We start from the raw sequence: 27,937 nt of genomic DNA on the forward strand, positions 1-27,937 counted from the left end.
TTCTCTTCTACAGCAATGATATTTATTAAAACAATTAAAACCAACATACAATAACATACAATAAAACGACTACCTGTTCCTTAGAGTCACTTAGGGTTAGCATCCATTCACAGTTTGAACTGTCAAGTCAGTTTACAGACGGGCTTAAGTCAGATTGTCAGAATACTCATTCGGGTCTCATCACCACCCTGCAGTGAGAAGGTCAGCCATTGCTGTTTCAGAGCGAAGCAACCACATCTTGAGCAAGTACAGTCTTTATCAAACGTGCTTGATATCGGCACAGTGCTTTGTGAACTCGGGGCCATTAAATTTCAGCAGTTTTGTGTATTCCAATTCCCTGATGTTGCATCCTGTTTTTTCTTGTCTAGAGTGCTGTGGAGAGACCCTCTAAACCACATGTCAACTGCTGTGAAAAACTTCTGCACACATTCAGGAGACTTAGCTCTGAGTGTGTTGCATCACAGCCGTGTGCCCAGGTGTGGTATGGGTTCTAATCAGCCATCACATGGAATCTTCTTGGCACACCATTAATGTTTGGCTAATTATACTGTATATCTTGTAGTCAAACATCACAACTTTTTTCCCCATCTCAGACTGGCCTCTCCCCTCCTGGCAGTCAAAACTAAAAGCAGGTGAAATATGAGCTATTTGGCATCCCATATCCCTTTCCTTGTGCTCCCCTTTCCTTAACCCGTCATGGCTGTAATCGCCATCGTCGTCTCACAGGCCAGAAGCTCCATGATGGAAACCTCCCATGGCCTCCAGTCTCTGTGACATGGCTTTTACTTCCTAGTGAGACCACAGGTGTGTGACTAATCATTCCTAGAGAGGGTGGAGCCCTTTAATGCCGGTGTAAGTAACTGTTTGTCTTGCCGTGATTTCTGATCAGTTTGAAATTTAATGTACAAAGAAGCATGCAACAAAACCACACAATAACACAAAGTAACTACTTCAAAAGAAGGAACACTAACACAGAAATAAAAATAAATAAAATTAACACCTACCATGCAGACCAAAGTTATAACATTTTAAATATATACAAGTTGAAAGTTAAATTTAGGATAAGGTCGGATTCTGCAAGCACAACATTACAGCCTTAACGATGATGATGATGATGATGATAATAATAATGATAATAATAATAATTAATAATAATCTTATTATTAGCGTTATTATTATTATTATTATTATTATTATTATTATTTTCCAGTACAACTAGCTTTGACATTTACAGCAGCACAATTACAAACGATGATGAGTAATGAATTGACTAACCCAAACCCTATACCCCTGTAGAAGAACTTGACTGGTCTGTAGAGAGCCCTGACCTAAACCCATCGAACACCTTTTGGGATGAATCGGAAGCTGACTGTGGCTGAATGGGAGACAATGTCTGCAGCCAGGTTCCAAAACCTTGTGGGAAGCCTGAAACCAGAAAAGTGTAGGCTGTTATAGCAACATATTAATGCCCATGGTTTAGGAATGAGATGTTCAGCAATTACATATGGATGTAATGTTCAGGTGTCCACATACCTTTGGCCATATAGTGTCTATAAAACATGTCTTTCTTCCAACATTTTGTACTCTCGTACATGTCAAAAACTCAAATTCAATGGACACACAAAAAATGTTCCTTTCTGTACAAACACAAGTTCACATATACACTACATTTACTTTCTAAATGCGTCATACTTTAGCCCACGTTCCACAGCAGTTCACATTGAAAGTATAGCTGTCAAGCTTAACCATTGCTGCTTCATCATCACTGCGTTTCCTGTCTGGTCATGTTGAGAATATTCAGGCTCAGGTTGTGACCCCGGGGGGAGTTGTGTGCTTGGTGGCCGGGGTGCTGCAGCACTGGTTGAGAGCGTCATTTGAGATCTGGGCGGTGCAGGCCACTGTGTTGCTGTAGACTCTGCGGTTAAGCTGGATTACCGTGGTCTTGGAGGGCATCGAGGTAGTGCCCTTCTCTGATGACCAGTGATCACAGTGAAACAGAATCAGGAAACACCTGTAGAACTGAGAAAGAGATGGAAAGAAAGATACTGTGAGCACAACGTACCAGCTCAAATGGTGAATTCTTGGAATCCACAGAGGTGGATTGACCTTGGTTTCATGCTCTCAGAGAGACTCGTGGTACGGGTAAGACCTGTAGTGCACTTCCATGTCCTCATAGTCAACAGGTACAGTAGTGCTGCTTGAGAGGAGGAAATAGTCCCCTAATGGCTTGTTGCACTGGCAGTAGATGGCATAGTAGTTAGTTTGACCATTGGGGGTCATCCAACACATTAGTTGGAAAGGTCTGAGAGCTGCTCCCTGAAATATAAGTGCTTGCTCTGTGTTTCCTGAATATTGCAAGGGAATGAGTCATGATGCCATTTTTTTTTTCTTTTGTCATCATTCTTTTGCTGTACAACTCAAAGCAGGTGTTTGAACACTCACTGCTTGTACATTAATGGGACACAATGGTGAAGACAAATGCAGTAAATAAAAATGATGTAAGGATACCTTTTTGTTATGCGGTTTTGATGCTTACTTGGCCATTACTTTAGCACTATTGTGCTGATTCTGATTGCTTATATACTTGTACATTTATGGAAAGCAGTGTAAAATAAACAGAACTAAAAATGGTCAAATATGCAAAAGTGAAATTCACTTAGAAGTACAAAAATGTCTTATTAGATTGTCCTTTTACTGGAAAAACATCTTTCCATTGGTTTTGTAGGACTGTGTTGTAAAGCCTAATGAGATTTACTGTAAACTGGCCTAATGCACATTGTGGCTGATGAGATGAAGTGATTAGTATGGTGATAATTATGAGAAAATTAGGTCTAGAAAGGACAATGTAGATGGTCAAACTTCTGGATCTTATTTAGAAAACAACACAGAGCCAACAATACACGCTTACATAGTCGGTAGGAAGGATTTTGCTTGGTTATTTGTGATGTTTGTTATCATGCTGGAGTGCAGCAAAGGAGAAGGAGAGTTGCAAGCAGAATAATCATCAGAGAGAAAATGATAAACAGAAATCGGCAGTACAAAGCAAGGTTGAATGAAAAACGATAACAGTGTATGTGGGAGCTGACTGCTCTCCATGTTGCCAACATATCACAGTCAATGAAAGATACCATGCAGTGCATGCTGATGTAGGCAAACTCACCATCTTCATATATTATGCATTCACTTCTATTTTTATCTTTATCCAAAGGGGGGTTTTGCTGAGCTTTCTTGCTCTTTTTCAGCACAACTGAACTTAACTGCAGTCCTTGACTTTAGACACTGTGCAAACTATCATATGCTTTTCCCAAAGGAGCGCGTGTAGCAGATGCTGAGGAAGACTATTACACCTTTACTTTCCCTATTCAGATTTCCCCAACTGAGAGTGCATTTTAGTATCAGTGTATATTAATACTAGACTATATGAGGACTGGTAAGGTATTTTACAGTAAGTTGAAAACAAGTTTTTACTTTACAAGACCATACTGTGTCAAATTCATTGGCGTAAACATGAAAAATATGTGTAGCCAATGCAGTACCTCAAAATTTATCAGGATCAGCTCAGATTCCATAGCCTGATAATCTGACTGAATTGCCATTTTGTTTAACTTTAACATTAAACCTGACATTGTGTGCATTTTAGCCCATTTCTTGTTTGGGGGGTCAATGTGCCCAAAAATAGTCCTGCTGCTAACCCCTCGTTAAACTGCTACTTGTTGTTTTTACACTTCAGTTTTTGTATCTATTAAACAGACATGACACAAAATATTCTTTAGTGAGCTTTAGAGGTGCTGGTAGATGGATTGTGTTACCTTATCTGACAGAACCAGGCTTGCAGTTTTCCCCTGCTTCCAGTCTTTATGCTAAGCTATGCTAACCAGCTGCTGGCTGTAGCTTCATCTTGAATGGGCAGAGAACGGTATTGATCTTCTCATCTAACTCTCTGCAAGAAAGTGAATAAGTGTGTTTCCCAAAATGTCATCTTCTCCAGAAGAGCCGCTCAGTGACCAGCAGATCAGACTGTGGTTGTACTGGGCAGCTTTCAGGTGTGAACATGTATAAATGTGTGAATGTGAACAGAGAGTTCCTGTAAAAGAGAACACTTCTCTATGCCAAAAAATGCAATTTAGAGGCTGGTAAAAGATGGCAGCCTTTTTGGTGATGGTCTTATTTACCTTTGTGTAATGTGGTAATTCGTTGATTTACTGACGTTAAAAGGCAAAACCTTTTACCATTTTTACCCTGAACTGGTCTGCAGTTGTGAGTATCTACAGGTTTAAAAGTAAGTCAGGAGATATTTTTGAATAGCAATACCTGAACTTCTCTCTCTCTCTCTCTCTCTCTCTCTCTCTCTCTCTCTCTCTCTCTCTCTCTCTCTCTCTCTCTCTCTCTCTCTCTCTCTCTCTCTCTCTCTCTCTCTCTCTCTCTCTCTCTCTCTCTCTCTCTCTCTCTCTCTCTCTCTCTCTCTCTCTCTCTCTCTCTCTCTCTCTCTCTCTCTCTCTCTCTCTCTCTCTCTCTCTCTCTCTGTCTGTCTGTTGCCATTGCAGGCATCCTCCTGATGATGGCGCTGTGTGAGCAGGTGCATGTGTACGAGTACATTCCCTCCATGAGGCAGACAGACCTGTGCCACTACCATGAACGTTATTACGATGCTGCCTGTACACTGGGTGCCTACCATCCCCTCCTGTATGAGAAGAGCCTGATCCAGCGGATCAACATGGGACCCGAGAGTGACCTCAGGAGGAAGGGACGGGTCACTCTTCCAGGCTTCAGCACCGTTGACTGTGACATCTGAGATATGAAACCTGACCCTCTGAGCCTGAACAAACACATACACACACTCTGGCCTTTTCTGGCTGACTAAGAGAGAGGTGCAATAAAGCCACTGGAGACAAGGAGGCTGGAGATTATAAGTTTAAAATTAGATCCATGAAGAGCATAAGCCATAGCCCTCCAAGGAGGGGGAAACATGGAGGCTTCTGAAAGAACTTGTCTTCATTAAGATGGTTTACTAGACCAGAGACTGGCAGGAAGTCTCCAAGATGAAGAAAAGACATTTCTCTCTGCTTTAGCTGAGCCATGTTAGCTGTGGAGCTGACTAGGGTAGCAACAGATCATTGTTTTTAGATAAAAAAAAAGTGAATTTTCAATAACTGGGTGTGTTTCAGTGGTGTAAACTCTGTGTTTTTCAATAGTATGGGCGGTTCTCCACTTCAAGGAAATGCCACTGTTAATGGTTTTTTACTGGTCCAAAGGTGATGGTCCACTAAATGTAATAAATGCAGCATAAACTCACAAATATACCCAAATTCACACAATCACTTACATAGAGCAGCAACACATGCAGAAGAACGCGTAGTGTGAAAGAGAGTTTTAGTGTCTCCACAGAGACCAAGTCGAGCTGTCACAGCAGTCATATTACTGTATATTTCATCGCTCTGCAGCAGGCGTTCCTGTTCGACATTCCTCTTTCATCTTGTGAAACCAGAAGTTGTGCTTCGTGTTGTCATGAGGGGTTTATTTCACACGACTGATGTTGTTAAGCTTGATGCTAAATTGAACTCCTGTGCATGCCAACTTGCTAGCTCACTACCACCAGTTTGTTTCTCCTTGTTCACATATTTAGGATGATTTCTCATTCAATGTCAAGAAGCCTGTCTCTCGGTTAATAGCCCACAGGAAGGAAGGCACTGGTTGTCCTTTTTGGATTCATCCTACCTATAGTAACATTTTTTCTTTACTGACGCCGTAATTAAATCAAAGTAAATGGGGCCAAAATTGATCTTTAGAAAAAAACGGTGCTCAGAACAGCTGTAACCCTGTGCCTAGTGGTCAACTGAACACTTTCCTCGGGTTGCCTTGTGACTGTTCGGATACATGCAGTACATACTGTGGCAGGACTGCAGTAACGTGGAGTTAAATTGCCGTGAGAGGTGTGGAGCAGTTGATATTGCTGAAGTGAGCTGTATCAGGGGACTCTCAGCTCTTCCTCAGCAATCACCAGCCCCTATTTTTGACGGTCAGCTCACTCTTTATTGAATGTAATTTTACCACTGCGTGTAATGGCCAATCCCTCCCTGGAGCACACCACTGCAGTATAGTCTGCGTATGTGCAGGGTTATTTCTTTGTCATGTAACAGCATGAAGCTTATTTCCTACAACTATAAATGTCTCATATTTCCTGAAGCCTCTTAATATTGGTCTGCCTAATATCGGATTTGCTTTGTCTCCGGCTAGGATGATATTTATGTTTACAGTCAGTCAGTGCCACATCTGCAGCAAGCTCTAGAGGTATTAGTTCAGCGTGCAGAGGAGGATCAGTTGTGATTTTTGCTGCCGACATTCAGTCAGAAAAATCTTGCCTATGACAGAGATTTTTATTGCTATTCTACAAAATATTCTTGTGCCATTGGTTGTAGTTCGTAATAAAATGTAAAAACTTGTCACAGAAATGTTGAATAGTCTGATGTATGTTGAATTAGATGGCTCTGTAGTAGTTTGTAGATGATTCTGGGGCTTAGCACTTACTTGTTGTTGAGTAGGGCTGGGTATCATCCAAACTTGGTCAGTACTACTGCTGCAAACACGCACTGTGCTGATACCACACAAAAAACCCTTTTTAATAACTCAGACAATACCTGATCTAAGGAAAGAAACAAGAATCTGACCAAGTATTTGGTGCCAATTTTCAATACTTCACAGTCGGGGTGGGCGATATAGATACAATTTTCTGTTTACATTATATTTCAGTGTTGCAATATTTTATATTGCAACACTGAAATACTATATATCGTGATATAGTAAATTTTTTGGAAATTTTATTGAGAAACTACAATCAGTTGCCAGTTTATTAGGTACACTTTGCTAAAATGAAGTATAAATACAACAGCCCTGCAATAAATGTATTAAAATAGAAAACAGAAATACTTCTCACCGCATCCTGCAAACTGATCATCCAGTTAAATCAACAACTCTCTAAAACAGTTACATCGAGAACAGAACCTATATATAACCTTAATGAAGATAGGATTTACTGCAGGACTGTTTAGCTAGGTGAAACTAATAAACTGGCACCTGAGTGTGTGTATAGATGAAATAACCAGATAGGAATGACTAATTCAGTGAATTACATACATGACAAAGGTATTTCATCACATTGATGCAAAATCCTGTTAATCTAATATTGCCACAAAGCAGTTATCCTCATTGATTTGCAGCTGCCTCAGTTGAAATTGTATAGAAACATCTCTGACAGTTGACAAATGGTCTCGCGTTATATGGTATGCTCATATCGCCCAGCCCAGTTTTTGATATGCTATGGACACATTTAACTTGGAATGCAAAAAGCAGTGAGGTTTGATACCCAGCCCCAGTTTCAGGTGGATTGTTTGGCATGTCATTAGAAGATTATTTGAAGGGTATGGAGGACCGGAACTGCCAAAATCAAGAAGACATAAATAAATGACTCAAATAAATTAATATGCCATTAAATGCACCAAAAATAATATTAAAATTAATTTAGGAATTAAATAATTATAAAATTGACACAAATTGATATTTCTGTTTTTAATTTGCTTCTGTATTTATTTACATTTGTATTAATTCCCAAATTTATTTACTTTCCCATTTTATTTATTAATATGTTCATTTATTTTGTAATGTATTTATTTATCTATGTATTATTTTCCCTTTTTGCATTCTTGTCTCATTTGGGGTCTGATAAACAGTCATTTCAAGCTACTGTAGTTGTCATATTTCATAGGACCCACGTGAGCACGGAGTAATTTAGAAACATGATAGGTGCTTACTGAGAATACCAAGCTAGCTTATTAGCTGAAATAAATAAATAAGAATGAATGAATAAAAAAATGGAAAAATAAATGGGAGAGTAAAAAAATATGGGAATTAATACAAATGTAAATAAATACAGAAGCAAATTAAAACAAATATCAATTTGTGTCACATTTAATAAATTATTTAATGCCTAAATTAATTTTAGTATTTTTGGTGCATTTAATGGCATATTAATTTATTTATGGAGTCATTTATTTATTTATTTATTTATTTTTGATTTTGGCAGGACTGGTCCTCCATACAAGGAACCCTGTAAAGTCAGCAATTTTTAGGACTGTAACATAGGTTTAAAAAACAGCCTGTAGAAACCATTTTTGAAGCTTAAGGAGATTTAGCATTCATTTTGAATCACACAGGTTCTCAGCTCTGCTGTAGGTTTTTGTGTTTCTTGTTAAATGATCAGATGTTTTATTGATTTGATCGATTGTAACACACTGAAGGTGCAAAAACCCTGAACATAATGTATGTACATTTCTAACAACTTTGATTACTTTCCAATGCAGAGCATGCAAATCAGGATCAGGGCTAAGAGTCTTAAAACTGTCTGTGCTGTACCGTGCTGCAAGTAGACACCATTGTCATTAATGTTGTGAGAGATGATTGTGCTATAAGATTTATTTTTTTCTTAAGTGGTGTTTTGCAGTTTTTAGTGCATGCTTGTGGACAGGGAAAATCACATCCAGCTGCGGTGCAGCTATTAGTAGTTCCCTGAGAGCACTTGATTAAGTACAATGCCTTCTGGCAACATCTTCACATCTTTAATATTGTGCCAAATTCCATTTTTAGTTATGTCTTAATGGGTTGAGCATGGGATGAGGAATCAGAGTAATAGCGGGACTTTGAAGGTGCTATTGCTTCTCTTTAGGATGCTTAAGGTGGAATTTAATTTAATTTTAAATCCTGTTTATTACGTTTTGCCCTCTTGGCCTCTTTCTCTCCTCTCTTTACTCTCAAGGCCTATTTTCATGTCTTGTTTTTACTCTGTATTGTGGGAATTGCTGCACCACACTGCCTCTAAAGGATTCTTCAACATTTACGTTTTGTTTCTACATTTCCCTCCTGCAGGATTCCTGAAAAGAGAGAAAAAAAAGCATCCATGACTGAACTTACGAAGAGTGAATGTCTGTTTCACTCCCGACAGCCTTAGGGTGTTCTTCTTGACTTTGATTTGTCGTGAATTTCTCTTCTTACACTTGAATTGATATTTAAATAGAAATCATTTGTATGATTTCAGTTGTTGTAATTTGTCTTTTTTTACTGTGTAAATAAAGCTGTTGTACATGTCAAATTGTCCTTGATTTTCAAAACTATGACTTTGAAGTCAATCACACACACACGTTGCTGACTCACCTGTTTATTCATAAGAATGTAGATGAGAGGGTTGATGACAGTGCTGCTCTTGGCCAGTAGTGAAGGCACCACGCTGGCCACAGGACTAATAATGTTGGGTGGGCCGAATGTTGCCATCATAGCCACGACACCATAAGGCATCCAGCACAACAGGTAGCAAACTGCTGTGGTCAGAACCATGAACAGTATGTGGTACTCTCTCCTCCGAGCTGCAGTCTTTCTGATCTTACCCACCTGTGGATGAGAGTCAGAGAGGGTTGATGAAACAAGAGCAAAATGATCAAGCTGAGACTTTTTCATTGATTCATCTCTAACTTTCTAGGCAGCTGGTGGTTCTTTAATTTCACTACAGTGTGAAAATCAAAAATCAACCTGCAATCTTGCAGGGTAAGACTGCAAGTTGATTTTTGAAAGCTTCAAAAATAAATTGCATGTTTACAAAGAATAAATTGTAAACTCTCCTTGTTTGTGCATTCAAGGATGCTCTGACATCAAAGATTCACTGATTGCACAAGCTACTTGCCAATTCCAAGACAAAATACACAGAAATTTGAAAATGATGTAATGAATTTGTCATCTGTGTTTCAGATGACATTGCAATTGATGAAATTACCAAAACCAATTCACATGCAGTGAACCTGGAGCTTTTGAGGCCCCAAGACCCCCTGGGTGTGCAATAAAAGGCAGAGATCAGTTAAAAAAATATATTATTTACACCTACTAATTGATCAGTGAACAAATTCAACAAATCTACTTTCACTGCTTGTCTCTTGATATATAATTTAAACAGGTAGATTATAATTAATCCAGCTGTATCTTAATCCTAATCCAATTTAAATTATTTTAACATCACTATTTGGATCTCTTCACACATAGGATCTCTTCACCTAATCTCAGCCCTTCCTTCACCCTTCTGCAATGTCGATAAATGAAAACAAGTTGAAGGGAAGTGGGGGAGTTTTCCCAACTCATTGCATGACACACTACACAGCCCACTGAGCCCGGTACTTTGTCACAACTTTATTTAAAACTCCTGCATTTTACTGCAAATGATCCTCAGTTTTAACGACTGCCAGGGATTTAACAGGGCTAGTGCCAACTGGAGCTCAGCTCTTCTCATATATGTGATAATTTCAGTAGCATGACATAGTCATGCAGGAGAAGCCCAAGGCACTCCTATTTAAAGAGGAAGTTGAACATATAATTCAACCCTTTCTCATGTAACATGACTGCTAAATGGTTAAATGTCATCCTTAATCACTTCTGCAGCTGATGATCACCATTGATTTGTGAGGAGTAAAGGATATTTGAGGGAGCCTGTGCCTTTGCACAGAAATGGAGCATTGAGTCAGTTCCATAGATGTATTATATGAACTGGATACCGGACTTCAAAATGGCACCCATCCACTTGAATGAAAATGACTCCCTGAGCGCAAAAGCCACAAAAGTTTCCTAGCTTCTGGGTTTACTTCTGCATTGTGCGGCCCACTGCACATGCACATTAATGTTTGTCCTGCTGGCCTGGCTAGTGTTCCCTCACGGCCCATAGACCTTACTTTGGGATGACGTCACACTTTTCTAGACTCTGGGAAAGTTTTACAGATATAAAACCTTCATGGATTAATAATTCATAATACAAAGAGTAATAATTTGCATTGTTTGTAGTTGAAGGAGTCATGTCAACTGTTTTACAGATGTCTTTTTCATAATGGTGGTCTATGCGGAAAATGCTTTTTGGGCCGCAGGGGGCCACTGGGACAAATTGGCAGCACGGCTGAATGGCGGCGCCATATCCAGCTCTCTCAATACGTCCATGGTCATTTCAGGCAGAGTACTGATGCTGCGCTCGCATTAGCTGATTGCCATCAGCTGTTTCATTCATGCTGCACAATCAGTGACTCATTGACCAGCTGGCTAGTAAAACCCTCATCACATTCATTCATACAGAAGCATTTATAACCGACATGTCTCACATTTACTCTACTTATGTGCTCATGCTGTTTGCTGCTGCATCTCCCTCCACCACTCCAACCTCCTCTGTATGTGCTGAGCTTCTGGTATTGTTGATTTACTAAGATCTAATGTTCATGCATGTATTTGCTAAGGGGGATTAGTTCTCCCAGCAGAATTGCCGCTGCCGTTCCTTGACATAGATGTTTTGGACTGAACAAGCCACAGCATATTATAGCCAAATTTCAGTTAGGATGATGAGGCAGGCTGATTAAATGTTTTTTAAATGCTCACTGAAAAATCTACACAATATCACACTATTCAACATGTGATTTAAATTCTTTTTGTTGCTGCCACACTCTGTCACATACTGTCATTTGCTATTAGCATGAGTCAAATTGACTTCCACAAGCAACAGACTGGAGAGTTGAATCATCAACAGTTAACAAAAAGTGAAAATTTTGTACTGAAAACACTGCAACTTTGGAAGATACCCACTTTATTTGTGTAACTCCAACTACTGAAGCCTTAAAATTAGCTTTGGATGAACTTTGGAATGCATATTTTTTACATAGAAAAAGAGCTGAGGATTTTGCCACCCGTTAGTTACTTTGAAATTGCTCAAAGGAACGGATCTCTTTGTGGCCGGTATACACAGGAGAAACAATTTCAGCATACAAAAACCCTGTCAGTGTACATATAGAATGTGAGTATTATTTTAAGACAGACTTGAAATAATGTGAACCTATCCTCTAACGGAGATTTAAATGTCTTTAGTAGACATGTTACATAAGCCCTGCCCTCAGGAAGGAATCTGCCTGAGCATCTGTTAATGGCTAGTTTCACCTGAAACTGACCTAATAGGCCATCTTGGAAACTATTAGGTCAGTTTCAGGTGAAACTTGCCATTAACAGATGCTCAGGCAGATTCCTTCCTGAGGGCAGGGTTTATGTAACACAGAGTAGCTTAAATTTCTAGTTCCCGTCCCATTTTTTCACAATTGAGAATGACTTCCGGATGGGAGCCGAAACGTCTTGATTCTGAAAACAGTGTCCAGATGACTACGACTGAAACCTTTTCTATGATAGAACACTCCTGGACGAATGAGGGACTACACCGTCGTACCATAGTATTAAATATGATGTTTGTGCATGTACTGAATCGCTTTAATGGCCTGGACCTGGTTAGATTATAGGGACTTTCACATATTTGTGATATTTTTATATCTTATACAAAGAAACTTCTTTCCGCTTTGTTTGTTTTGTGATCAGGTCTGTTTAGTTTGAATGGACAGCTGCTCAGATTTGGCTGCTTCTTGACATAATGGGTTTGTAATCGTAATTCGGTTGAAAACAGTGGGTGCGTTTGGTGAATGACGCACATCCAGTTTCCCCTCAAGGCCTCTCAGCCTTTCACTAATTATTTTGCCTGTTGAAAATAATTGTGCAATTCTTTATGCCCACAAAAACTTCTCAGATGTACAAGTGAATGAGATCGACCTTTCCTTGATAAGGAAAGGAAAGGAAATAAGGAAAGGTCACAGGGCCATGTTCTGATTCTGTGAATTGTGTGCACACATTTTACCCACTGAAGAATAAGGGTATATCTACGCAATAAGTAATAATCAATCTCATCCTGTATTTACTACAGTCTGACAATATATTATTTTCATTTAAACATTGGAGCCAATCTCTTGATCCAGATGTCCTCTGTAAACATATTTATTTTATTTTGTTGTACATTACTTTAAGGGATGTCCGCTGCCTCCTGTTCATTATTTTGTCTATCTTCATTCTTTCTGAAGAGTCAAAAAAGAATGTTAGTAGAAGAGTGAGGGCAGGACGAGTGTAGTGGACGCTAGGTTTCCACTTTATTGTGGATTTCCTGTCCATAAAGATCCCATTGTATCTCCTTATGACCACCAACATGCCCTGCTTTATTAAAAGGTTAAACTGCAGTGCTAATTGTACGAAATCAAATAGCAACTAAATGGCAGTGGTGTCAATTTATTTTAGCACAGACCAACAGGTGGTTCAAAGAGTGACTGAACAAAGGTAATGAAACTGAACTGAAACCAATTCTGCTAATGTAACCCACACAGAGGTAATTATAGGCGAGGGCAACTTTGTGAAAGCCGCTTATTGATACCAGAAGGTCATTACAAACAGAGAATATGATTTATTTAGGAAAGAGCCATCCAGCAGTCAGAGGATAACATTGACCACTGGAGGAAACCCCTGATTCTGGCTAAAGGAACATCCCTGGGACATGAGACAGCAGTGCCAAGAGTCCAGAGTCCTGCTACAGTTCCTCCTCAGTTCCTCCTCCTTCTTAGGGGTCAGAGGTTGTTTATTGTCTTTCCGTGTTTGTGCACTGTGCAATCATCTTTTAATAATCTTTATTTAGACAGCACCTAAAAAACCAAGGTCCAAAGTGCTTTACAAAAACATTGGATTAAAATGACTAAAGAAACAAGAAGATGATTAAGTGGCTTTAGGCTTTGTCAAAGCAGCTGATCTTTCTGAGGCGTAATGCTGTGATAATCCCCTGCCCTCTGCTCTGCTCTCAGAATAAACAATTTAAATCACTGGGAGAGCAAAGGATTTAACTCACCTAAAGCAAGTAAAGTCTCACCAAAACCCAACAAAACTCAGTGTACTAGTCACTTCTATGGATACTTTAAATGTGCATGACAGTGATTGGTGAAAAGATGCCTAAAAGTCCAGTTCTAGAGCCTTTTACTGTTCCTGGAGCTGGGTCCACTTACATTGTTAAATCAGTTTGTTGTGTTCAGGAGTTATTTTGTGGGGAAGTGATGCATGCTACTACTTTCATTTAATGTATTTAAAAGATATTTAGTGCTGTAGAGGCAGAGTAGGGATGTCTGACACAACTTTACTTAATTCTATGGTGCATGGAGAAGCGAGAAGTCTGAAGAGGTCAAAATTCCAGCAACACTTGTAGTATAAAGAACAACTTTATTCAGACCAATGTTTCTTTTTGTGACCTTTATCAGGGTCATGCAAGAAGTCCACAAGCTGAAACTGTCATAGCATTGGGTTTTGGTCATATTTCCTGTTTTATATTGAAGTGTTCTCCTCTCCTTGCGTGTCTTGTTTTACTTACTGTCTTTGTTTGCTTTTCCCTCCAGTTTTGATGGTTTGCCCCGCCCTAATTTATTGCACCTGTGTCTCGCTGTCTCCCCTACCTAAGTGTATTTAGTCCGAGGTTTTTCCTTTGTTCAGGGTCAAAGGGTCATTTGCAGTTGTACATTATATCCATGTTGAGTGTCTTGATCCTCGTTGCCTGTGTCCCTGCCTGTGTGTTTGGAACTTGCCTGCATTGTTGAACAACATTGTTTGTTGTTTGCTCCCATAGGACTGGTTTGCTTTTGTTGAACTGCGTTCCCGATTTGGACCTCTGCCCGCCTGACTGTCCGTGTAAGCCTTTCCTTTTATAATAAATTATGAACGGCATCTGCTCTGCCTCTAAGTCTGCGTTTGGGTCCTATTCCTTTGTGTTTCCTGCGTGACACCCTCACAACAGAAACATGTTCGTCTGATAATAAAGTTGTTCTTTATACTACAAGTGTTATTGGAGTTTTGACCCCTTCAAAGATATTAAGCACCTCCATTTTCATCATATAGTTGCTCTGCCTCCTTTATCTGTGGCTGAAAAGAACAACAACCCCCTCTGAAGCGTTTCACTGTGCAGGAACAGCGATCTCTCAGCAGGGTCCTAGTACTATTCTTTTAGTGTGTCTTGTGATTTTCAGGTCTGCATTATAAATCAGTTAAAAAATAACAAAATTTATTATTTAGAGCAGCCACTTTAGAGTAAAAAGAGAAACCATTTTCCCTTATCCTGCCTCACCAAAGAAAATTTCAAGTGATGAATTCCTTTGCTGAATTTTTCACAATTCCAAGTGTAGAGTGAGTTATGGTTCTCTGCTTTTAATCAAACTTAGCTGTGCTAGAAAATGTGAGTCACCGTCACAGCAGAGGAATGCAGAAGTATCCAGGGATGTTTTGAAATTTCTTTCACCTTAAAAACTGGACCCCATTGGAGTCAGTTATAACTGACATGAATTAAAGCTAACCACCTGCTGTTCTCTGTGGAAAAAGTAAACTGAAAACTATTTTTGGCTTTACTTTTCAAGCATACAGCATTTGCTACTCAAAAGGTAGATTTTGGTGGAGAATCAATTTAACCAATTTGTGGTTTTGGCTTCAACATCAGACAGGAAAATAACAAACTGTTATACATGCACACAACACTTCTATCTACCTGTCTGACTGCCCATAGCAGCCTGCCATAGCTGTAGATCATCACCAGGACAGGTATACCCAGGCAGAAAGTGAAAAGGCAGATGATGTAGGCATGCGACTGGGCTGTCTGAACTGTCCAGGACACAGAGCAGCTGGTTCCTGCCCCCTCTATGCCATAGCTGCTCCAGCCCAGTAGAGGAGGCACTGTCCAGAACAAGGAGTACAGCCAAGAGCCCCCAACAGCCAGCAGGGGCTTGCGGTAGTTTGGCCCATGCTTGTTGTATACAGTCAGAGTGCTGTAGCGGTCGTAGGAGAGGATCACCAGAGAGATCAGCGACACAATACCTGAGAAAGACAGAGGTGGAGGAGTCACAGTGGGCAGCTGTAAGTCATATGGCTCACTCGGACATTAAACAGAAACAAAAACATACAACACAATTGCATATTTGCCAAAGGCATTCAAAAGTGCCTCCCACATTCCTGAAGGCTCAACCTGAGTAAGTCAAGAATGAAAACTGTCTGCCAGAATGTTCCTGGCTTTTATTCTTTTCTTGACTGGACTCAGCTTCGTTTGGGGTTTCCCAACTATTTTGCTTCCCATACCAACTCACAGAGATCTGTGACAGTAAATTTCAAAGTGACTTAGTGTGTCTGATCTAAAGTAAAACCTGCAGTCAGTCAGGGTTTAGATGATGGGATTATCACACCGGGTGATTAAACAAATCACCAGGCTGATTCCTTCTTTTGAAGCACTTGGTTTGAGGCATACTGAAGCATTTACTGCCACTCTGCTTAATGATTGATCATTGTGTAATTATTCAAATTTGGCTCATCATTGTCCAGCCCCTCTATTCTGTAATAGTAGTTGGGCTTGTTTTGTTGTAGATTAAAATATAGTTTGTTTCTGTTGACAGACAAATTTTTTATACACATTCACACTACACGTATTCTGGAAAACATCACTTGTGTGTCATCTTGTACTTACAGTATATGTCTATGGTATACACAGTGCACATACTGTACATTGTGATGGAGTAGCAGTCACCGCAGGGTCCTAGCACAAGCCTCTTTCACATGTATTATGATTCTGGGGGGGATTAGTTGTGTTTTTGCATCATAAATCAGTCAGAAAAGACAAAAAGGATTATTTAGAGCAGCTACAGTACATTTGTATAGAGGACTAATGCTCCTTGAAATAGCCATGACCATGGCACTGCCTAATCTTTTCAAATCCAACCCTATGACCCATTTGCTGTTATATCTTCCTCTTTGGAACGCTTAATCTTTTTCATTTTCTCCTGTTTTATAGTGGTGTGATGTTACCAACAACTGCCATTATAACTCAACAAAATAAGGAATGACTAGTGACAGAACCACTCTTTGTACTAGACAAAGAAAGTAGTCATATTACAATACCCCATGGTTCAAATACTCCATATTACCATCTGGCATTCAAGGAATGGGGAGTTTGAGAGCATAAAATCCTCTATCTCTTGAGAACAAAAACACTAGCCACACTGAAATCAGGCAGACAAACCACTCTGAACTTCAAATATCTTAGATTAAATGAGATAGAGTCAGATAATGTACCGTATCTACTGGAGAAACAGGCTTATTGCTGGGCAGGTCACCAGACTATCAGAGGGAAAATACATTCACACCTATGTATGCATTTTAGAGTTGCCAGTTCAGCTAACTTGGATGTCTTTAGCATGTGGGGGGAAAACTGGAGCGTCTAAAGGAAACTCACGCAGGGAACAGGCACACTCCATACAGAAAGTCCCCACTCCCTGTTCAAACCTTGCTGATGTGAATCACCACAAAATCACACCTACATTTCACATTTTAACATAAAATGTTCCAGAATTAATTACATAAGATCAAAGCCTATTGGAGAATTCATCCTCCTTTTGCAGAAGCCTCACCATATAGAACATAAAATCCATAAGGAGTGTAATGAGATCAGTTCAGAAAAAGGCAGATCTCTCTTTGTAGTTCCTGGTGCTTCGTACTTTACATGCAGCTCACTAACAAGACGGGTTGTGTATCTGTAGTGAAATTTTTTATTTGACAATAAGTCAGTGTGTGTAACCCTTCTGCAAAGACTGACCTTTCCAGAAAAACAACTGTTTTTTCAAACAGCTAAACAACCTACAATTCATTATGAAAACAGGAAGTAGCGTGACATTTTTATAACACAGCAAACAGCAGCAGTGTGAAGCTTTGGTTGAATGGATGGGTCTAACAAGCGCTTGATTTTGATACTGGAGATTGTGTCCCTAGTCAGTCGGTCGGTCCACCGCTTTTGCCAAGTTTGAACTATCTTGCTTGTAAGTATTGGATGGATTGCCCTCGTAATTTTGAACTTTTATGACTTTTTTTAGGGGGGGGGGGCAGTCTCAGATTATATGCAAAACAGTCTTGTGGGCCCAACCAACATATTAAGAAGTCACCATCATGGCATCATAAGACAAAGAAGTATACATAGTGCTGGGTAGTGACGTGTTTATCCTTGATGTTCATGGAATTCCATTCATCATCGTTTTAAAATAAAATCACAACACTGTGCACTGTGGGTTATTCCCTTCAGCAGAATTGTGAACTCATGTAAAGTGTGCATAGAAGGCCCTCAAGCACTTGCTTGGGTACCTGCGTGTCTGTGAGTCTGTAAGGATGGACATTGGAACTGGGCCTTATTCTTGAAAAAGAGCAAAAAGCTTTGTGCCCAGCATGTGCTTCATGTGTAACACTTAATCAGAAAATACTAACCATAAGTGTTTTTGGTATAGAGACTGCACACTCAGGAGCGAATTCACAAAAGGATTGTCCAGCTTTTGCGGCCGCCAAACCTGCATAAACATGACAAAAAAGAAATTCTCAAGGCACCCGCAAAGGGTGAATACCCCTAACTGCGCTGCCAAGAAAATAGCGTCTCGGTGCTCCGGTGCTATTTGCAGGCATGTAAATGAAGTAATATGCATACATTTGGTGCAAAATTGGCTGCTTTCTATGCAAATGAGCCTCATTGCAAAAAAGTCCAATTCATAAACACCAGTGCTAATAGCCACACGCACTTAGAGTGAAAATTATTTGCATCTTCAGAGAGTTGGTGGTAAGTGAAGTGCATTTATAAGCATTTATATACGCCCAGACTTTCCAGTGAGAAACAGAGACAATGGTTATGCACTGTAATAGTCTTTTATTAACACTGACAAAAGCAACATGCTTCGCTTAGTGCTTCATCTGGCTCATGACAATGTTCAGTGGGTCAAAGGCTTAAATACACACACACTGTTTGTGTAGTGATTAGCATACAGGTGTGCAAAATAGGCTCTGTGGTATTTTTGTGTATTTCTTTATGACATTTTCCTGTATTGCTTGTTTGCTTATTCCTCTGATTGGGCCTTATTCTTGTTTCCTAATCTCACCTAAAACTACAGTGCCCAGCTGTTTTAGGAAATTACTTTTCATAAAATGAAACTATGTATTTGTGAAATGTTTTTAATTACTTATGTCTTCAGTAGGCACCAAGGGGTTTGAGGCTGAGTGCTACAGACAGGGTAGGGGGAGTCAGAAAGTATTGAGAGACAGAGTGATGCATTGTTTTGGTTTTTTCATGGGATTTGTTGACAATAAGACAAATGCCAAACTTATCCTTTAAGCGTAGGAGTGGCAGATCAGATAATGCTTGTTTTATTTGAGATCAGATCACCATTTTTCTCAGTAAATATATTTCTAAAGGTGCTATTGACATGAAATTTTCACCAGATGTTGGTAACAACTAATGAAATCCACACATGTACAGAAATAGATGTCCATAAATTAAGTTATGTGTTATAATGTTAAATGACACAGGGAAAAAGTATTGAACACATGAAGAAAGGGAGGTGTAAAAAGGCATGGAAAGCCGACAATCAGTAATTAGAAAGCAATCCTGCCCCTTGTCAGTGCAAATTAATATCAGTTGGTTCAGTCCCAGCTGATGGCCTATAAAAAGGTGTCTCATTACCAAGGTGTCACGGAAGAAACATCTCATGCTGGGTAAAAGCAAAGAGCTCTTGCAAGACCTTCACAACCTTATTGTTGCAAAACATACTGATGGCATTGGTTACAGAAAGATTTCAAAACTTCTGAATGTTCCAGTGAGCACTGCTTGGGCCATAATCCAGAAGTGGAAAGAACATCATTTCACCATAAACCAGCCACAACCAGGTGCTCCTCGCAAGATTTTTGCTGACTTTTCAGGACCTGCCTTACTCTGTGTAGGTATTTGACTGTGGCTGACTTCCTTGCTGCCTTCTCATGGTTTCCACTTGCCTACGGGATCCCAAGGTATTTGTAGCTGTCCTGAACATCTACAATGTTGCCTTCTGGTAGTTCAACCCCCTCGGTTCATTTCTTTCCTGTTGATCTTGTACATTTATACACAAGCATTCCACTATCCATGTATGTGGCATTGAGTTGTAGGCTTTCTTGTAGTCAATCCAGGCAGTGCCCAGGTTGGTCTGCCTGGTCTTGCAGTCATGAGTGACAGATCTATCGGCCATTAGTTGGTGCTTGGCTCCACTGGTATTACTACCAGTTCCCTTCAGGGCCCGGTCCATGTATTGAGACATGTGCCTACTCATCTTAGCGACTATAATGCCTGACAGGAGCTTCCATGTTGTGCAAAGGCAGGTTATTGGCCTTGATCTTGTTCTGGGAGATTGCTGTGGTCTGTTCTTAGATCCACTAGCCACTTAGCATTGGTGTTATGTGATACCTCATTCTCCCATATGTTCTTCCAGTACTGTTCAGTCTCAGCCCTGGGTGGATCTGTTCTTGTGTTATTACCCTGCCACTGAGAATACACTTTGGATGGTTCGGTGGAGAACATCCGGTTTATTCTCCTGGCTTCTGCTTCTCCCGTGTATCTCTTCAGGTGGGTAGCTGTGAGTCTTTGTTTGGCAGTCTCCAGTGCCTCAGGTAGGTTAGGTAGCTCTTTCTTCCTTGCACCTTTCTGTAACATGGAGGATAATGCTCTTTGTGGCTTATGGTGTTCATCTTATAGCCAGGCATCTCTAGAATCACTGTTGCTGTGGCGTATATCAGCTCATTGAGCTCAGTTATGGTCTTAGTAGAGATAGCATGTAATGCTGCATTCACATCTTCTGGCAGACTTTCAGAGGGTACTTTGTCACTTAGCATTGGTAATCAGACTTAAATACATTCAGGTGAGGGGAAATAACAAGACATAGGTGGAACTGATCAGGGCAGGGCAAACAATCAAAACTGGCGGGAAAAGCAAGCAAAGACAGGAAGTAGAGCTACAACAAGACACATCAGGCAGAACACTTATAAAAAAAACAGGAAATAACTACATTTCAAGCCTCAAACCATAACAACCTACCCTTGCTTTAAGAAATGATCCTGAGTATTTTGAACGCTTCAAATTCAGTATATTCGTCAGGTGAAAAAAACAAAACAGGGCTCTTGTCCTGGTGAAAATACAGTATCATGAAAAGGGGGACATTTTAATTTTATTGGAGGAAAATAGATAAGAGAAACCATAGTGGGGAAAAAACTTGTTTCTCTCTGAGGACTGCCTTTACCAGACTGAAGATATGAACACCTGGGGCCAAATGTGTACACACAAAAAGGTACTTACGCCATTTTCCACGCAGGTTTCCAAATGTATGAAAATCCACGGGCAGTAGGAATGTAGTACACATCTTTCATACCATGCGTATACGCAGTCTTTTGAGTCCAATTAGTGTGATGTTGCAAGTTGGCAAAAAAGGAAAATAAAGTTGTGAAATTGGGTGACATTTTATAGAGCTTTTTTCTTTCACTACATTGTGATCTGTAGTTTTAAAAAACCTTCACTATGATTACATAGTAATGTGTGTGTGGTTAACAACCTTTTTTTTGACAAGCCTTAATTTTGTTCTAGAATAATTACAATAATAATGATCTTTATATAAATAAACAAATAAATGCATGATCTTTCAATAAATAAAGATTATTATCCTGATTATTAAAAAATAACCTAAAGTTGCTGAGACATTTCACTCTAAACCACAAATGTGAAACTCATGGTGGCGACAGAGGAAAAGTCAGGTGGTCACCAAAGTCAATAAGATTCATCCTCTGGGAACCATGAATATCTGTATAAAGTTTCATGGAAATCCATCCAATAGTTGTTATATTGTTAATGATATTTCAGTTTGGACCAAAGTGGTGACAAACATTGTCATCCTTAGACCCATGCAGCAAGCATGGCTAAAAATGACAATTGTTCGGTCTGTCTGTCTTAATGCCATGGATGATAAAAAGACGACTTAGCAGCACATACTTTTGAATAAACAATGTCTCACCTTGTCTCAATACAGGCTGTTAAGTTTTTTTATTTGACAAAGTTTTTGTACTTTACAAAGAGTTGTATGTCGAAGGTAGCACTCAGAAAACTGCAAAGCAAAAATAAACTACTTGAATAAACATGGGTATGAGTCATCCTGCTGGTTTCTGGCATTGTGTTTTTCCAAAGGTAAATAGACAGAAAAGGTGATTTACAGAAAAGACGAGTGGTGACCCTGAGGCTGAACATTTAGAAAGCCCCGAAGAGCTTTCTATGTCTTCACTGCTTTCTGCATTATGAATGTCATGCTTTACGAGCCTTTTTTAAAATTTGATTCTTGTTTGTAACTAGCCATGGACAACTGGTGATCAATCATTCTATTACATATGATGTTTAAGTTTGTGCTCCAGCATTGACATATAGAAGCAGGTCCTCTGCTATCTCATCTGAAGGAAAGACAACAGGGTGCAGATGATGGATGGACATTTATAGATGAAATAATGAATAATCCAAGTCAGGCATTAATATGGTTGTTTGCAGATTAACCAAAGTACTCTGCCATCTTCATACACATTAAAGCGTAGCTATGCATCAATGGGCATGTGAAACCGATGGTATAATGTTCTTTTAAGGCCACTGCTGAAGGGAACAAGATGTACTGGACGATGTGAGTGTGCTGGTTGCTGGGTGTGTGTGAACAAATAAATACATTAACATATTGTATACGCTTCATTCAAATATAGGAGTACTATTTTGAAAGAAGATGCAAAATTGCTTTGAATGTTTTTGTTTGTGTGTTTACATTTGGGAATTACAAACTGTAAAGCTGATGCTGAGCAATCACATGTCAAAAAATGCCCAAGGAAAGAAATAATACAACTAAGACACACACACAGAGGCATTATTTATCTATATCTTTTGTGTTTTGAAATAAGGAAATCATTTACCTGTACTTTATTTGTATTTGAATGATGATAATCAACATGTATTTACATGTAGGCACACATAATAAGGTATTTCTTTGAATGTCAAGGTGAAATTATCTTTATACACTTTGTTCACAATGGTGGAAAAATAATCAAAAGTAGAAATAAAGATATGTCGGTATCTACAGTTTTCATTTTTTTCTCTGCACTCCTATCCACTTGTATCTGCTTGAGTCTTTGTCTAACATTAAGGTTAAGTGATGGATATTCTTATTCAGTTTTTCTGAGCTTTGTTGAGAAGTAGACCTGAGTATATATGTAAAATCAATGTCTCCTCAATGTGCAGCAGCATATTCTCTTTAGCATTTCAGAGTTTCTTTTGCCAAATCCTGCAAGAACAATATCCAAAGGTGTCATGGAACAAACATTATATGACTGAATCACTGGACAGCTGCACTCAGTGAGATTAGCACTATTTCCAACATTCAGTACCATGCTGAGTCAAGTCCTGTGTACAGGCAAAAACTGAGCGCCACTGGCACAGTACGGGAGCTGAGAGGGGAACAAAATTTCAATAAACACCTGCTGATTTGAAAAACACAGTATGAAATATACTAGCTCTTTCTTCAATAAAATTGAAATTCCTCCAAAGCAAAATTCCCTTTTTTTATCAGTGAGGCATAACAAAGCACAGCAGGTGAAAAAACAGAAGCAAAACTTAACAAAATATAGATACATTGACACAAAGAAGATATTACTGTCAGAGGATATGAAAACAGAGAGTAGGGGGGAGTTAAAATGACACAATAATACAGGTATTGGTGTGTTGATGGAGAGGGCGGAGACAGAAGGAAACAGGGAAAATGATAATAAAAAGGGAGCAAAAGGAAAAATAAATTAACAAGCATGGGAATGGTGCAGATTATCTATTAGCATTCCTCAGTGATGTATCACACCCTCTCTATGATGAATATGAGTCGATACCATCAGGACGGATGTACAGGATACCGCCCTTGAAGACTACATGCTGTATAAAGGCAGCTAAATTTTCTTTGTGTGACAAACAGTAAAATTCAGTCAGGTGTTTAAGTAAAATATGAAAACGTGGATGTCGGCACCCATGTTTGACACTTCATGCACAAAGGGGTTAATTCACACAAGATATAGGACTTCTACCCAGAATGTTCAGCTGTTGCAGTAAAGCAAATAATCTCGTGTTGTTTCTTTTGAAAAGAGGCCTGTGAAAGGTCATAAACAGTGTGATGCAGTAATATAAAAATCTGACGGTAATCCCTGTTCTGTGGACGATTTTGCATTTGGCTGGAAAATGTCATAATACAAAGTAGAGCTAGACCAATAAATCAGCAAGGCTGATATTACTGCAGATATATCAGCTTATATGTTGGCCGTTAAGTAACAAGAAAATGCAGAGAGCAATAACAAGTTGATTTTTCAACTGCAAAATGTCCCGCTCAGTATACTGGTCACAATTTTTAAAAATAATCTCAGGGATCCATATCAAGAGTAGGCTATTTGTTTATGTTGTGTATATGTGGTGTGTGTGCATGTCCATGACAGCTCAGCTGTCACTTTAAATGTGCCAGCATCTGCAGTCTTTAATGTATTAATTTGTATACTGCTCTGACACCACAAATGTGTACCTTTTGTATAAATCCAACAAACTATCAGAAATCACATTATTCACAAATAAACACAACTTTAAATTGTATGAATCACCTCAGTAAAGTCATTAAACAGACGGTGTAAAGAGGGACTGTCGTGCTCTGCTGAAAGCAACATTAACGCATCCAAAACCCATCAGTCCTCGCAGTCACTGATGTACTGCAACACGAAATATATAGCAACTGAAAAGGATTGACGTTATGACGATGTTAAGACAATAGAGATTTGCCTTACTATTGATACTGAAGTAACTATATATCTCAGGTTGTATCCATTATGGGCAATGAAAACAGCATATTATTTCGCCCTAAACTGACAAAAAAATGTTTAGTATGGCAGTAATGCTATTCTCTCTCTAAAAAAAGAAATATTAGGAACTTACCAAAGCAGGAGTTGATGAAGCCGTACCAGCTGCAGCCGCTGCGCCCCAGCAGCCACTTCCCGCGGACACTGGAGGCGAAACTGAGTGTGGTGCCGAACAAACACACCAGCATGTCGCTGACACTGATGTTCAGCAACAGAATGTTCACTGGTGTTCGCAGCTTCTTGAACTTGCAAAACAGGAGCAGGACAATGAAGTTGTTCAGGAAGCCAAAAGTCATGATGAAGCCCAGCACCACGGACAGCACTACGAAGCCCGTCGGGGAGAGCTTCCCACTGCCCGCCGGCGTGTCCACCAGCTCCCGGTCATCGCTCAGGTTGAAGCTGTAATTCAGACCAGCCTGACCAGAAAACATTCTGCTGTCCATTCATCGGAGCTTGTCCTCACTCTGGAGCCGTTTTGGTAGTTCGAGTTCGTCACTTTGCTCACCTGGAAAGTTTATGAATAGCGTCTTCCTTCTTAAATCTTTCTCCATGCTGTTTTTTTCCTTTGGCACATACGACCCTTTATGTTTTCAAAACGCACATTGCTCCACTGATGTTGACAGCATGTAGCCTAGCTGCTAACTCGCCCATAGAAAACTGACATTGACTCAAAGGCTAGAAACCATGAAGTGCCACCTGTTACTTTGTCGCATCGCGCGTCTTCTTCTCGGCATTCAGCACATTTCAATGTGCGCACCAGTTTCTTTTGACGCCTTAATATTTCGGCAATGCTGTCATGATTCATTAGTTTACACAAGACTCAGCCTTTTCCTGACTGTTATTTTATGTTTGGGGAAGTCTGTCATCTCCAAGTCACCACTTTTTGATGAATTGTAATCCGCGCTCACAGTGAAGACTCCCGCAGTGTTGCGTAAAGAGCGCTCTGCTCCGCTAACCAGCATCTTTTAAAGGCGACTCTTACGTCACGAGACATGGGGATGACAGGGACCACGGGGTTATGGAAGGCCATTTGCTTCTTAGATATTTCTTGTTTAGACTACATTAAAATGCATATTAACACGTAGAATTTGGTCGTGTTAACACGCTACATCTTTACGCCTTAACACAACAAAAATTGACGCGTTAACGCGGTAGATTTTCTAGTCTTAAGACGTCATGGCTAAGGGGTTATTGCATTCTTGTCTAATAGGGGTGTTAGAAAGGAAGTCTGAGGCACAGCAATTTTTGTTTCCAGCTGAATAATGATGTGGACTTTGTAGATAATTGGCGGACTTTCTGGGGAAGACCTGGTCTGATACGGCGTTCATCCCACTTTGGATGGAGCAGCTCTCATATCTAGAAATCTGGCCGAGTTTATAAGTGGACCAAAACCATGACAATTTAGAGTTGAGACCACTAGACAGAGTTGCAGTCCTACACGCTTGTTTGCGTTTCCATTAGAGCAGTTCCCCACCCAAAACTCCTTGGTGACGGCGTTTGCCCCCCGACCACTTATATTAATAAACATAAGAGCTAACATAAAAACCTAAACAAAATTACCCCAGCTGAAATAGCACAACAAAATGGTAGAATTAAATGTGGACTCTTAAACATCAAATCTCTGTCATCTAAAGCTGTACTAGTGAACGATTTAAATGAATCCATTCCGCCCAATCATATTAATACTCACATTCCTCGAGGCACCTGCGAGGAGATGGAGTTGCAGCCATCTTCGACTCAAGTCTATTAATCAAACCGAAACCTAAACTAAATTATAACCCGAAAGCCTTGTTCTTAGTCTTTCTCACCAAACCTGGAAAATAGACAGCTAAGTCTAATTGTAGGGTACCGCATTCCTGGTCCTTATTCTGAATTTTTATCTGAATTTTCAAGTTATTATTTTTTTATCAAGTTTAGTCCTTAAAACAGATAAAGTAATTATTGTAGGTGATTTCAATATTAATGAGGATGTTGAAAATGATAGCCTTAGTACTGCTTTTATCTCATTGTTAGATTCGATTGGCTTTTGTCAGAGTGTACATAAACCCACTCATTGTTTTAACCACACCCTCGACCTTGTTCTGGTATATGGCATATAAATTGAACATTTAATAGTTTTTCCACAGAATCCTTCATTATCGGACCATTATTTAATAACTTTGAATTCCTATTGCTGGACTACACGCCATTAGGCAAAAACTCCTACTCTAGATGTCCAGCTGATAGTGCTGTAGCTAAATATAAGGAAGGATTCCATCTGCATTTAATTCAATGTTATGTCTCAATATAATCGACGACTATGCTAATTTCAGCCCCTCCCAAATTGACCATCTAGTTGATAGCGCTGTAGGCTCACTGTTGAATGACATTTGATTTTATCACCCCTCTATAAAAGAAGATAATAAAACAAAGAAGGTTAGCTCCATGGTATAACCCCCAACCCCGCAAATAACAAGCAAACATCGCAGAAACTTGAATGGAAATGGCGTTCCAACAATCTGGAAGAATCTCGTCTTAAAACATATAGGAAGGCCCTTCGTAATGCCAGAGCAGCCTGTTACTCATCATTAATAGAGGAAAATAAAAACAACCCCAGGTTTCTTTTCAGCACTGTAGCCAGGCTGACAGAGACTCATAGCTCTATTGAACCATGTATTCCTATAGCCCTCAGTAGTAACGACTTCATGAGCTTCTTTAATGATAAACTTTTAACTATTAGAGAAAAAATTAATCACGTCCTGCCTTCAACCGGTGCCGACTTGTCTTCAAACACAGGAACCTTAGAAACAGCTGTCAAACCTGATAAATATTTAGACTGCTTTTCTCCTATCAACCTTCCTCAACTAACTTCAATGATTTCTTCATCTAAGCCATCAACCTGTCTCTTAGACCCCATTCCAACTAGGCTGCTTAAAGAAGTTTTACTCTTAGTTGGCACTTCTTTACTTTACTTTACTTTATGTCCCACAGTCCTTTAAAATATAGACCTACGTATATCTAACCCCCCCTTTCTCTCTAAGATCCTTGAGAAAGCAGTCACCAGTCACCAGTCAGTTGTGTGACTTTCCACACAACAATAGATTATTTGAGGATTTTCAGTCAGGATTTAGAGTGCATCATAGCACAGAGGCATCACTGGTGAAAATTACAAATGACCTTTAATTGCATCGTACAATGGACTTGTCTCTGTACTAGTCTTGTTAGATCTTAGTGCTGCATTCAACACCATTGACCAGCACATCCTATTACAAAGACTGGAACATTT

The 27,937-nt window shown here is 39.6% G+C and overlaps 2 protein-coding genes across 4 annotated transcripts in view; one reads left to right on the forward strand and one right to left on the reverse strand.

The window, feature by feature from the left end:
• On the reverse strand, positions 1 to 26,214 carry tmtops2b (teleost multiple tissue opsin 2b). Of its 2 annotated transcripts, XR_006380130.1 has the most exons (5): positions 24,749 to 26,214; positions 15,440 to 15,765; positions 9,202 to 9,435; positions 1,534 to 2,019; positions 1 to 1,425 (listed from the first exon to the last, which is right to left on the reverse strand). XR_006380130.1 is itself a non-coding variant. In XM_044216728.1 (4 exons), the coding sequence occupies exons 1-4, from the start codon at positions 25,113 to 25,115 to the stop codon at positions 1,804 to 1,806; spliced, it is 1,143 nt and encodes a 380-aa protein (XP_044072663.1). In that variant the 5' UTR covers positions 25,116 to 26,214; the 3' UTR covers positions 1 to 1,803. The 2 variants fall into 2 exon arrangements, 1 of the variants encoding a protein (XP_044072663.1); XM_044216728.1 differs by having other exon boundaries at positions 1 to 2,019.
• st6gal2a (ST6 beta-galactosamide alpha-2,6-sialyltranferase 2a) overlaps positions 1 to 27,937 on the forward strand; it is a 70,889-nt gene that overhangs the window by 35,346 nt on the left and 7,606 nt on the right. Inside the window, exon 7 of one of the 2 annotated variants that reach the window (XM_044216726.1) lies at positions 4,545 to 6,449. The exons of the other annotated variant lie outside the window; for it this stretch is intronic. Within the exon in view, the coding sequence (XP_044072661.1) occupies positions 4,545 to 4,792 (248 nt within the window). The 3' untranslated portion in view covers positions 4,793 to 6,449. Of the gene's footprint in view, positions 1 to 4,544; positions 6,450 to 27,937 lie in introns of those variants that run through there. 2 annotated transcript variants of the gene reach the window in all.

The sequence above is a fragment of the Siniperca chuatsi genome, linkage group LG12, assembly GCF_020085105.1.
Source record: "Siniperca chuatsi isolate FFG_IHB_CAS linkage group LG12, ASM2008510v1, whole genome shotgun sequence".
Taxonomy (NCBI): Eukaryota; Metazoa; Chordata; class Actinopteri; order Centrarchiformes; family Sinipercidae; genus Siniperca; species Siniperca chuatsi.

Coding starts and splice junctions, on each gene's coding strand:
- tmtops2b (XM_044216728.1), bottom strand. CDS start 25,115: ATGGACAGCAGAATGTTTTCTGGTCAGGCTGGTCTGAATTACAGCTTC. Junction 9,436..15,439: donor TGCTATGGGCAGTCAGACAG/GTAGATAGAAGT, acceptor TCTCATCCACAG/GTGGGTAAGATCAGAAAGAC. Junction 2,020..9,201: donor ACATTCTTATGAATAAACAG/GTGAGTCAGCAA, acceptor TCTCTTTCTCAG/TTCTACAGGTGTTTCCTGAT.